This window comes from Danio aesculapii, chromosome 5 (assembly GCF_903798145.1).
Source record: "Danio aesculapii chromosome 5, fDanAes4.1, whole genome shotgun sequence".
Lineage (NCBI taxonomy): Eukaryota > Metazoa > Chordata > Actinopteri > Cypriniformes > Danionidae > Danio > Danio aesculapii.
The window spans coordinates 44,636,714-44,650,495 of NC_079439.1; the positions used below are offsets into that span (position 1 = coordinate 44,636,714).

General features: G+C 35.8%; 1 protein-coding gene across 1 annotated transcript in view; it reads right to left on the reverse strand.

The window, feature by feature from the left end:
* Positions 1 to 610: 610 nt before the first annotated feature.
* Positions 611 to 13,782, reverse strand: part of LOC130228703 (cilia- and flagella-associated protein 299-like) — a 45,165-nt gene continuing 31,993 nt past the window's right edge. Inside the window, exons 3-4 of the mRNA XM_056457140.1 lie at positions 6,215 to 6,305; positions 611 to 634 (exon numbers count right to left, since the gene is read on the reverse strand). Of these exons, the coding sequence (XP_056313115.1) occupies positions 611 to 634; positions 6,215 to 6,305 (115 nt within the window). The remainder of the gene's footprint in view (positions 635 to 6,214; positions 6,306 to 13,782) is intronic.

Here is a 13,782-nt window from a genome sequence, read left to right on the forward strand (position 1 = left end):
TCCGAGCTCAGGGTTCTCTCCCGGGACAGCATGCCAAACCTGCTTTAAACGCCAAGCATATCTAAGTGGGAACTCTTGAAATAGCTTGTTTTGGTGCACTTTCTCAAAACATTTTCTCATAATTATCATAGGACAATGTGTATGTGGTCTTTTGTAGTTTCTTTTTGCATTAATTGAACAACATAAGCCTTTACCAGATATATATTAAACTCCCACTGGAAATGGGGAAAAGTGGACTTAAAATCAGTATAAACAATGTCTATATCGTCACAAGGAAGAATACCACCAACAAACACCCACTAATAAATTATTCACACGTTCCCTCTAAAACATGCTCACACAATGGCAACAATATGACTGCTGTTGCAGATACAGTTCTCAGAACCACCCACGATGCACAAGGATGACTTGATTCCATCATGAAATTCAAACTATAGAGAAAGAACGGTAGACAAATCAACTCCAATGGCTGTGAAATTGAAGAGGGCACGAATGCTGACATCATTGTATCACTGGCGCAAGAGCAAAAACAAATAGCAGGAGGGTGGGGTGAGGTTAGGGGTTACAGCACCTTCAGTTTCAAATGTGTACCACCCAACAATGGAACCCCTCAGGCATCCAGCACAGGTGTGACCTGGATTTGATAAAAAAAATCGTAACTTCTTACACAGAGTAAATAATGCCAAAGCTGTCCAGGTGCACCTTTTGTTTGTGTGTGACTTTTGGCAGCAGGGCAACTTTCGCAACACCAACCAGGAGAAAAAGTACAATGTATACAGAGCTGAGTGCTTTATGAAGTCATCTGATGGAAGAGATAACACAAACCACAAGGCTCAAAAACGCCCTGCCTGGATGGTGCTGATAAGAACTTAAATGACAGTAGCGTTTGTTTTGCCCCTGTTTTAGACCAAATTTGAGCCCATCGTTAAGTTAAAGCCCAATTGTACATTTTTCCCCCCAGTGAAATACCACATCAGCAGATATAAAACAAGTTGGAACATTGATTGGAGAGTGTGGTTGAAGAAACAACACAGGTAACTTTACAAAAATACATAAATAAATAAATAAATAAATAAATAAATAAATAAATAAATAAATAAATAAATAAATAAATAAGGAGTACAAATCACACCACATATGTGTAACTTTGGTGAAAAAACAAAAAACAAGACTTACGTTGGTGATCAAAATACCTTTGCTTAATATGTTACCAAAAAAGATCCAGGAAGATCATCTGTGGTTCTGTAGTGCACTCATTTGTGAAATCAACAACAACAAAAAAAGAAAAGTATATAAGACATACAATAATAATTAGTTTAATTTTCTTCCAAGATAACTCAAATATATTTTCCATTCACCATGAATTTGTAGGCCTAAAGTTGCCAATGTCAGGTGCTGCAATGTTTTTTTCTATTTATATTAGGGCTGCACAATACTGTATGTCGCAAAATTATTGCTATTACGATAATACTACAGCATATGCAATATACATATCACAGTCATGTGTAATAAATTACATTTATGCACTAGTTGTTTATCTAAATTTGACCAACAAGATGGGGCCATACTATTTTTATCCTCACCTCCCTAGTGGTTGCTGTTCTGCTATTTGCTGGAGCAGCCTAAAAGTAAACCTAGTGTCACGTAAGGGTCTGGGACAACAGAGGTGAGGATCCACGTGTAGTTTATTACAATGAATAGTAAGGCAGGCAACGGTCAAAACAGGAGCATACAGGAAATCAAAGAGTGTAGTCAAAAGCAGGCAAATGGTCAGGTTAGGCGGCAAAACAACATAAACTAAAACAGGTCAAACACATGTGAACATGACGCTTACGTGATGCTCACAATATAAAAAAAGACTCAGCGAAGAAGTGTGTGTGCTATGTTTATAGTCCTGGTTATGAGTCTATGATGAGGTTCCAGCTGTATGTGTGTAATCAGGGGGAATCAGAAACTGGTGTGAGAGGTGCATGATGGGTGTTGTAGTTCATTAAAATAGCAAATGTTTAGTTCTCTAGCAATCTGCATAGGCTAGATCACTGGTGATAGTGAGACCTAGAGCTGAAAACAAATACTTATGATGGAACTTAAGACAAGAGAAAAAATGACTACAGCCAATTAGAGTCAGAATATCTGCTAAGGGTTTCACTCTAAAGACGTTTGTACCCTGACACCGTTTTTTTAGTCTGAATTAGAATTAATTAGATCTGAAAATATATATTTTTTATTTTTATATCTGAAAAATATATACAACAGCCCTAATTATTTATGCACACACACACACGCATGCACGCACGCACGCATGCACACATGCACGCACGTACGCACGCACGCACACACACACACACACACAAATATTGTATCTATAGATTAAGCTGATCTCATGTGAAGTTCAGAATGTGTTTATTATGTTTTGGCACTTAGGATTTTCTTAAATTGCAGTTTCACTGCCAGAAACAGGGTTATTATAATGAAGGTCTAATAATAATGATTATAATAACAATTATTATTATTAATTCATTTTATTTATAAATGGTACCTTTCTACTAGACACCCATGGTCGCCCTACAACAAACATGCCATGCCAATGTTAATGTGAAGATCTGTCAGCATAATATACTCCTTACAAAATGGCAATTTATTTTTGCAAGAATATTTCAGAAGCATGTTTTTTCCCCTCAAGTAAAGGAACAAGTTGTACTCTTTATATCAGCCTCAATTATGTGTTATAACTCTGATTTAGAGCTTTAATATAGCACTGTTTACAAAGTCAACAATTAGTGAGAAAGTCAGTCAGTTGGCGCTGGCTCAGCTTGACATGTGCTCCTCCTTTTTATTGTAAAGTCAGTCATTCCACTGGGGTTAGTACAAGAGGGTTAGGGTTTTGTATCTGGTTGTGACACGGTGAGTGCAGAAAAAAAACATTTGGTCTCTCGGTGGGCCAGAAAAAATATGACTAGAGTTTACATTCCCCTTTCATTTATTTCTTTGGGCTTAAGTTGCACTGACACAAATTTATTAGTGTTCTGTAATGCCTCCATCATTTGACCCATGAAGTAGTTACAATAAACTATTTCTCAGGCGTAGAAGGAGAGATCTCCAAACAAGATCTTTCATCCCAGATTTATTAAATGAAACAAGGCTGTTTTGGACAGAAGCCTCATTTATTAGGGATTTCATAACACAAGGCCATGACACATGCTGATCAGATGTCTGTTTGGGATATTGTGATAAGGCTCCAAATCCAACTGTTGCAACACAAACTGCAGGTCATGTGCAATTAGCATTTAGTTGAGCGCCATGAACATGACATATGGAACAAAGGCTGACAGTTTTCATTTGAAATTGTTATTTTTCCAGGTCTTGTCAATACAGTGTAATAGGATCATTTTAATTCTCAGTTAGAATATACAACATCTGGTTATTGTTGAACTGTCAACAAAGCTGCAAATAAACATTAGTAATTTCGACCTGCAACAACAAAACTACTCCAGTAAACAGAATGTCATTGTTTTATTCGTCTTGGTTATAATTAATAAACAAATGCAATAACTGACCAATCACAATTATTAACACAATTGGCTGTTTTTGCTTCTAATTTAGAGCATTATTTATGGTGGCAAAAAGAGCTCAAACATGCAACAAGTCAGTTTTTTGCGATTCCGCGATCGCTAATTCCTAATACAAGTTCAACAAAAAATCTTACATTTGTGCGATCCTGCAAAATTCTTAATTAAACGCAAAATAATTGCAAAAAAATTTAAGTAATCCCATAAAAAGCATCCAATACCAAACCATATAATCAAACTAAATTGATTTCAGTTTACAATTTATTGGTTTACGTGTCTTATAGACGTTGCATATGCATAGCACATGATGAATTTGAGTATCTCTCGAAAAATGACGTCTCACCTGTGCCCTCACAATCATTATATTACATGAGAGTGGGGGAATTGTTTTTGCAGCCTGTGCAGTAAGCAGATGCAGATGAAGCACGAGTAATATACATGTGAAGTCAATGCAAAGATTGGATTAGGCATTCTGTCATGCGTCAGACTACAAAAGAGAGTTTGAGCACACTTCTGTCAAATGGAGCAGTGGAACAGACAGAACAGCAAGCAGCTTACAATGATGAACGTGACATAATTGAAGGACATTATTTGTGCTTTACATGTATGACTGGTATTATGGTGTGCGTAAAATAAAATACGATAAATATTTTCATTTCCTGCAGTTAACAAGAGAAATGCTTCGCTGCCATTGACGAGTTTTACAGCAATTTGTGTTTTAGGTGTATTAAGGTAGGGGAAGCCCTAATGAATGTCCTGAGTGAGGTACCTGATGTCAGATGCTCCGGGGAGTGAAATCTGAGAGAAACTAAGATTGTGGATAAAGATAAGAGTTGTACAACCTTCCTTTGGCTTAATCGTTTTAGATCTGTTTCAGATCTTGTCTTGACAATAGACCAAAATAAAGAAGCTTTATTTTTATGTTTTTTGTCATTGCCATTGTGTCAGATTGCACATCTAACATTGTAGGCCATCTAAATTGGTAAATAATATATATATATTATATTTATATGTTTTTTAGGGGTTTTTCACCTTTAATTTGGATAGGAATGTGGAGATTACAGACAGGAAATTATTGGGAGCAGAGAGAGGGAAAGGGTCGGCAAAGGACCTCGAGCCGGGAATCGAACTTCAGTTGCTGTGAGCACCATGGTGCTATATGTCAGTGCACTTAACCACTAGGCTATTGGCGCAAACATATATGTTTTTTAATTATAAAATTGTCCACAAACAAAATCAGTCATTTTATTGCAAAAAATCACATTGTAGCGAGTGGGGCGGGGCAGAGAGCTGTGAGGGCATGTGAGGCTAGTAGCGTGAGTGCTAATGATCATCACCTGTGCGCGCCACCTGTCTCGAGTCTCACAAAGGAGCTCTGGATCTTAAAAGGTGGAGAGAGAGAGCAGTGGAAGACGAAAGAGGACCTGAACTGAACATATGTGGTTTGTTTTGCTTTCAGTTTGACGGAGCTGCCGCCTGTTTGTTTTGGTTTTTTATTATTAAACTTATTTAAACATTCATCGGTTCTTTGCCTCTTTCTAAAATGCAAAATCCACATGTCAGTGGCATCTGCAATGTTTTGAGCTCGTCCACTTTCAAACACTATCATAGGTAGTTGAAAACATTCGGTTGGATTGCTTTAATAGTATAGACAGAGGTCAGAGATTGGTTCCATGTGAGTTGTAATTTTAAACACAGCAGTAAAAACCCTAGAGCCTTACAAAATGTCAGTGGGAAACTTGTGTAAACTCATTCTTCTCTCATTTTTTGATGTCTCTATGACTGCACCACTTGTCCTACAGTCTGTCTGAATGAGATGAGAACATATGTTTTATAACTTCTTGGTTCAAAAAAAAGAGTAGGTGTTTCCGATATATATTTCCTTCTCCTCCCTTCTGGAAAACACTCGCTATAGCTGGATGTGCTCATATCTGCAGTGAGGAGTCTTTCATGGCACATACTGCACATGTGTAACTCAATTAGCCAACAGAACACATGTAAAGGTGTTTACATGCCAATATTAGGGCGATGGGCAAAAGCTGTGCCTTTAGCTTGAGTTGTTTATGACCTAATGGCAATAAAACAAAATGGTTTAACACTTTAACATGACCACACATGTTGCTGGCTTATTTGGTATAGTCATTTAAAAATGTGCATGCAAACACAATCCGTGAGAATTGCTTTTAGACAAATTGATTTGCTAGTGTATTTATTTAATGTACTCTAGTAAGAGTTAGAGAGCTGGGCGTACAGGGCATGGTATACTTTATATCTATTTACTATAATTTTTAAAAAATCTATAAGTGGGTAAAAACTATTTGAAACTTTCTCAAGTGAATTATGTAAATAATGTAAAAAAAAAAACTTAGTAAAAACCATTTATAGACTTATATTATAGTAAAATATCAAGGTCCAAATGTTTAGGGGGCCACCGGTGGGCAAACCAGTGGCTACTAGTGTGCATGGTCTATTCTTTCTGTGAAGAGAAGACTGAGGTGGCAATATGGCAAGGTGCGAGAGAGAAGGGGGGTTACCCTCCAGAGTTTGACACAGTGTGGATTGTGTTCCCATCCTCAAGGAATAGCAGAAATATTCTGGGGGAATCCCATTACGTAGCAAATAGAGTGCTGTAATAATGTACTCACAGTCATTTCCCCACTGCGGTTTGCCTCCTCCCGCTCTGCCAGGGCTCTCAGGAAGTTATCTTTGAGTTCCTTTCCTGTACTTGCCAGCTTCCTGGAAAAGACAAACATTTAAACAGTTTGAAATGTCTCTTAAAAATCAAGCTTAAATGTTTATGGTTGTTTTATTCTTGCAAGCAAACACCGATGCTTACTCTGTTTGATGCTTATGGATTCTAGCAGTAATCTTTTCCACTAAATAAAAGTCTTGTAATGTGTATTTGTTTTATTTACTTTAGGAAAAGTACCTTGTAAAATCAGTTTTTAGAAGTGAGATAAATCACAACAGTATTTGTTCTTAAGAAATATAAGATTTGGAAAAGAAATATCCTTCTGACTTAAATTACTGTAAACTACACCAAACCCACAAGTAGACTTGTAACAATGACACAGATTATAAAAATATCCAAAATATCTGGTTTCATTAAAAATATGAAATGCGCTGGCTGAAAAATGTAAATAATCTCAAGGAGTGATTTCCGACCAAATGATATCTTCATAAAAATAAATCACTCTGCCTCCACCCTAGAACTGCTGGTAATTAATCACAGTGGGAATTGCTATTGAATAAATCCTCTCTTGAATTATTATCTCAGTCATTTCAGGAAGGTTTTTTCCTCTCTCTCTCTGTGCTATTTGGCCTTTTTCCATGAAAACAAAGTTCTGGCAAACTGCAGCCTGTACACCTGACATAACACTCATTGGCATTCATCTCTCAGACGTTTCACAGTGCAGTAACAGCAATAGCGCCTTGTCATTCACCCCGAATTTGCTCAACTTTCATAATGTCTGCAGTATACCCGCAGAATCATCTGCTTGCCAGTAAACAAGTATTTGAGAACTTTTTCCCTCTCAGGTTCGCACTGAGCAGCAGAGGGTGAAAAGGGCAGCAGAGATTACCCTCTCCTCATATCTCAGAAAGATGTAATACATGCCTCGTCAAACTTGATGCTCCTTTCAAAAAATTTAAAATAAATGTCGAGAAAACAGCTTACCTAAAAATCTAAATTATATGAACCTTTACCCACCCTCAAGATTGTTATATACAGTTGAAGTCAGAATTATTAGCCTCCTTTGAATTTTTTTTTCTTTTTCAAATATTTCCTAAATGATGTTTAACAAAGCAAGGATTTTTTTTATTAATATATAATATAATTAGGGCTGTCAAATGATTAAAAAAATTAACTAATTAATCACACTGTTTTTGGAATTAATCATGATTAATCACGAAACGTAATAAACGTAATTAATTATGATTAATCACAAAATCACATATTTCAATAGTTCCCACTTAGATATGCTTAGCATTTATAGCAGGTTTGGCATGCTGTCCCGGGAGAGAACCCTGAGCTCAGAGATATTTGAGCCCAGGGCTCCTGCCCGGTCAATAAGCATATCAGGAGATCCGAGATCAGGTAGGTCTCGAGAGCTCCCCCTTTAGAAAAGGGAGGAAAAGGAGGAGATGGGGTGGAAGGGGGGATTCTTCCAAAACGAAGATAGAGCAGTAGGGAAAAAATGATCCATTTATAGTAAACTAGGATCACTCTGATTGGATTATTACTGATTACAGATGAGTGGCCAGACGTGCTCAATCATATCACGTGCTCCTCTCGAAATTAGTTTATGAAACTTCACTTATTACAGAAATAAAATCACAGGCATGTAAGTGTCATTTGAATTTCAAAACAATCAATGCCAATAACAAACAAAAATGATTTCCATGTTGGATTAAGTGGAATACACACACACACACACACACACACACAGACAATGTGCGCAGTACAGCGCACCCAGTGAGCGAGGGATCCCTTCAGATTCATCAACGCGCACGATTGCGTTCATCAAATTTGCTTAAACTAAACGTTCTAAAGTATGGCTGTATTTTACAAGCAAGGATTCTGACACAGCAGCGGGAAGCAGAGTGCAGACGCTTTACAAAAGTTGCATGTAGGGGGGAAACACGTCAAACTTAATGAAACATTTAAGGGCTCATGGAAGCAGCTTAAAGGCAGAGAAATGGGCTGTCTTTGACAGCTTGCACCTTCATCTGGCACTTTCACTTAGTACATTTACATGGACACCAATACTCTGCTTTTATGATTAAGATACTCTGATTAAGAGTCTACCATGTAAGTAGCGATTTTTGTTTACCTTAAAGGATCACCCAAGTCCCGAAATGCGGAGGTTTTTCTTTCCGTTCGCCATGTGCTATCAAATTCCATTAAAACATCCTGAATGAAAATACGCTGAATGAGAGTGAACTGCTGAACTGCAGTAAAAGGCTAAAGATTAAAAATTAAACACCCGAAATTGCATGAATCTCTGGAGGAAACGCTGGATAGCCTGGTGATGCGACATTAATTGTTTTATACTGAAATTTTCCTTCTAAAAGCACGTGCTTGGTCTTATTCAAATTTCTTTGCACGTTAAACACACGTCGGCCACAATAGGAAAAAATTTTTTAACTAAAATGTAACTGCGTTATTATTTTTTAATGCGTTAAATATTTCAAATTAATCAAATGTGTTACTGCGCTAATTTTGACAGCCCTAAATATAATGTTTTTTCTTCTGGAGAAAGTCTTATTTGTTTTATTTCGGCTTGAATAAAAGCAGTTTTTAATTTTTAAAATCCATTTTAAGGTAAAAAATATTAGCCCCCTTAAGCTATATTTTTTTCGATAGGTGTATTTTATGTTTTATTTTATTTTATTTGACTTTGTTTTGTTTTGTTTTGCTTTGCTTTGCTTTGCTTTGCTTTGCTTTGCTTTGCTTTGCTTTGCTTTGCTTTGCTTTGCTTTGCTTTAAGTAAATTTATTTTATTTCAATTTATTTTGGGAAGATGTTAATCAATAATAATAAACAAGCCTGAGTTAGCACCTAGAGGTCATTTTAAAAACTGTGTTTGAAAAGCACTGTGCCCAGCACCACTCTCTGGCAAGCCCAGACCCCAAAACATATCAAACCCATTTGAATTATGCAGACAGCTGTCTTTTAAAGCAAAGAAATGGCAAGTCACACTCAGTTTTCTCATTATAGAGTCTGATGCACTTCAACTCAACAGCACTGAGTGGCATTGAGATTTTGTCAAACGTCAAATAAAAATGCACATTTCAAAGCACTTCACTGGACGTTAACATCATACATACAAGCATAATTGTTCTTTAAGCACAGGAGCAGTAAAAACACAGATGATCTCATATTTATGCATGAGCAGGTGACCTGTAATGATGACTATTTGTTATCTGTCATTAACTGCGGCTGTGAAATTAAAAAGTTACGCACCTGTATTTGCCTGAAGACATAATAATTCTGATGAGCCCCCTGTACCCCTCCTCCCCTCAGGCCATACTCCGGTTACAGGGTGGCAGGTGGGGGGGCTTTTACAAACAGGCTGGCTGCTTAGAAAGGATTTAACAGACCATGATGCACTTGGGGCCCTGCTCTGTTTATTCTGGATGATGAAAAGAAACTGGGGGAAAAGCTCTAAGTAAATGGAACACACACATGACATTTATTTTGGTCAACTACTCGGCTGCCTGTAGTTCATAAATGTGCAGCCGGATGCCAGGCACTGTAATACTAGCACGAGAAGCCTTTGTTACAGTTCCTCTGTGAATGCGGGACCAGGGCCATAATACTGTCAGAAGTGATCTGGAGCCCATGCCAACAAGTACCATGAAAAACTTGATTAAACCAATCGCTGGGTCAAATATGGGCAAGCCCAACAGCTGGGCTTAAAAAAATGTAATTTAAATGTAATTTCCTGATTTTAGGTTTGTCTGTCTTTTAATGTTAGTGTATTTTCCTTTTACAGTATATATGCCCCCATCAATTCATTCTTTAACCCACACTAATTGTTGGGTTTTGTATTCTGTATACGTACCCCTTAAATACATTTCTTAAGAACACCAAATACCTCCCAGGAGGTATGTTTTTTTTAGTAGTTTTTGTTTTCGCAGATCCACCAGAGGCTTTGCTATTTGAGATCTCAACTTTCTCTCACGAGTGCCATTCGCACCTGCTGTTCTTGCATAAATCCACCAGAGGCCGCTGTCGACTGACTGATTGACTGACCCACCCTCCTCCTTCACTAAACCCAACCGATTTAGATAGTATTTTCTAAAGTACCGATTGACCAGCGCCCACCCACTTCCCTAAACACAACCGACAATGTTTTCAAAATCAATCCAGAAAAAGAAAAGCCCTTGCAGCAGCCTTATTTTTATTTAATTTTTTTCACATTTTCATATTTTACCACATTCTCACCCTGTTATGTACTTGTTTATTTTATTTTTTGTCTTTAGTTTTTTATGGAGTCAATCTAGGGCCATATATACTGCAATTTTTTTATATTAATTTATTTTAAATTAATTAATATTTTCTTTTATATTACAAAATAAAAGAAAGTTTTGTAAACAAAAAAAAAAAAAATAAGAATTGAGCAAAAATAAATAAATAAATGCAAATCTCCAGAAGTGAAAATAAATTTTTGAGAAATAATTAATGCCTGCCATAAACACCCAAGTGCCCTTGACTCCGGCCCCTTGCCAAATCAGGGCCACAAAGTGAAGCGCACAGAAACGTGAAGTGCAAAGTGAAAACAGCATCACAAACTCACGGTTGACTAAAAACCAAATCAAAATGAGCATTACAAGTGACTGGACAGGTTTTTTAAAGGTAGTGTTATATCAAATGTGTTTAAAATTGCAAATATTTCAGTTTTTTTTTATTTTTTTGTACTGCTTGATTTTTATTTGCAGTTTTTTTTTTTTTTTTTGCAAATTTCAATTTTATTTCTTAAAAATTAATTTTCCCTTTTGGTAGCTAAATTAATTTTTATTTTTCAAAAATGTATTTTCGCTTTGTGATTTTTGAAGATTTTATTTATTTATTTATTTATTTTTGCTCAATACTTTATTTTTTGTGTGCAAAACTTTCTTTTATTTTGCAAGTATATATGGCCCTAGGTTGACTTCATAGGTTTTGTTTTACCTGCTTTCTGGACCCATTCTCTGCTAAACTCTGCTCCACGTCACAAGTCCGCTGACATACGTGGCAAGCCACTGGACAAAATGGTAACTGCTGGAAAGCCATCCATATGGACGTAAGTGGTCAGCTGGTAAGCGCGAAAATGAATGCCATCATATCGCCCTGTAGCATTTGTTTTAAAAAGGAAATGCATACATGCGTACCTCTGGCTACATGCAGTTGAAGTCAGAATTATTAGCCCCCCTTTTGAATTTTTTTCTCTTTTAAATATTTCCTAAATCATATGTAACAGAGCAAGGAAATTATCATAGTATGTCTGATAATATTTTTTTTCTTCTGGAGAAAGTCTAATTTGTTTTATTTTGGCTAGAATAAAAGCAATTTTAAATGTTAAAAAAATCATTATAAGGTCAAACTTATTAGCCCCTTTAAGCTATATATATTTTTTCGATAGTCTACAGAACAAACCATCAGAAATGTCTTGAAAAATATCTAGTAAAATATTATTTACTGTCATCATGGCAAAGATAAAATAAATCAGTTATTAGAGATGAGTTATTCAAACTATTAAGTTTAGAAATGTGTTGAAAAAATCTGCTCTCCATAAACCGAAATTTTGGGGAAACAAATAAACAGGGGGGCTAATACCAGGGGGGCTCTGACTTCAACTGTATTTCATGATCTCCAGAAAAAAATAAAATAAAAATAAATAAATAATTATATATATATATATATATATATATATATATATATATATATATATATATATATATATATATATATATATATATATATATATATATAGGGGTAGAATTTTCTGATTGTTGATTAAAACAACCCTTAGACCCCTAAAGACCCCATTTTTTTAGAGAATGGAAAGCTTTAAATCTTGTAGTTGAAACATTAGAGTGTTTTACCTGGCCATTCGTCACACAATTGCACACTATTTGAATCTCGCTTCATTTTTAGACTGGAGCATAGCTTGAAAATGTTCAGTAGACACGATTACGTGACCACCAAAGTGAGTTCTTGTCAAAATAATGGTCTGGAACAACAAGCAGAAGTGTTAAAAAATATGCCCAGCCTGTTTGAGTACATCTCAGGAATAACTTCATTGGCTATCTATTTAAAGAATGCAATCTGTAGGGTTTTCCAAGTTTTCACGCATCCATTCCTCAACACATATGGATGATGTTACCTACCAAGTATATGCTAACATGTCACCTTGCATCAACAATCCGGGCCGTGTTGAATTAGAAGCACAATGGTTGGAATAGCAGTACCATGAGCAAGTGTAATAATAACCATGCAAACAGAATGCTTCATCTGTGATTGACAGCAATAGGAGAGTGATTGTGTGGGCTCGCATTGTGCAAGAAGTAATGGGAAGAAATTTGGAGCACTTCAGGGTGTAACTCGAGCCAAACTGATCTCATTGTTCACTTCAGACTGATGTCCTAGCAGAAGTATTTCCGATTATTCCTGCATCATTTAGTGGACGGCTATAAAAAGGACTGTTAAATTTTACAGCAACAATTATAGGCCTAAAAGGACATGTCCATCATCTAATGTCTATCTTACTCTAATATAAATTCATGTATTCGCATGCATATAAACATATAGCAGTGTTGACTTCAGTCAAATTCAAGTTTTGATGTTAGTTTATGCATTAGGTATGATGAACTAACAATAATACTTTAATGTTTATTCATTTAATTTAATGTTTAAATAAAACATGTTCAACATTTTTTAGTTTTTAAGCAAAACATTTTTTTTTAATTTGTAAAAAAGTCAAAAACTTTCATTTTCAATATTAACTCATAACATTAAAAGAACAGTACACTTTCTCTGGTAGAAGTCTCTTATTCAAAACTATAAGTGCTTGAAGATGTTGTAAAAGCATATGGAATCATGGGAGTTGTCACGTTCACCTCCACTGTATGGTTTTTACATTTCACAGATCACACGATGAGAGCAGGGATGGTGGAAAATGTGTTACCTAATAGATCCTGTCTTGTCTTGTAAAATGTGTGGTCAGTATGTGTCCGAAATGTCCCCACAAGTATAGAAATACCAGTAAACGATGACCTTGTGAAGACATGTTTTGGTGGCTATGAGGAAAACAGCTCATAAATCACAGTGATTTAAGTATTTTGAAAATGTACAAATTTAGATTGGGTTAGGTTTTTTTTTTTTTTTTGTAAAGTTGTCATTGCTTATATTTTTACATTTTTATTTAGAAATTGTTTTAACAAACCAAAAAATAAATAAAAAATAGGCAGAGTATTGCAAGGTAGTGTTGTCACAGTACCAAAATTTGACTTGATACGATAGCTAAATTAAATATCACGATACCGATACTAAATTCATACTACGCCATATTTTTTTGTTTAAAATTTTTTTATTTATTATATTAATAAACACTGAGTAGCAATGTTTCCATCCACCTTTTTTTATGGGCATTTTGGACATACGCATATAAAATCGGTTGATGGAAATGCCAAGGTGCGTATAAATTTTGAAAATGCGCATAAAAACATA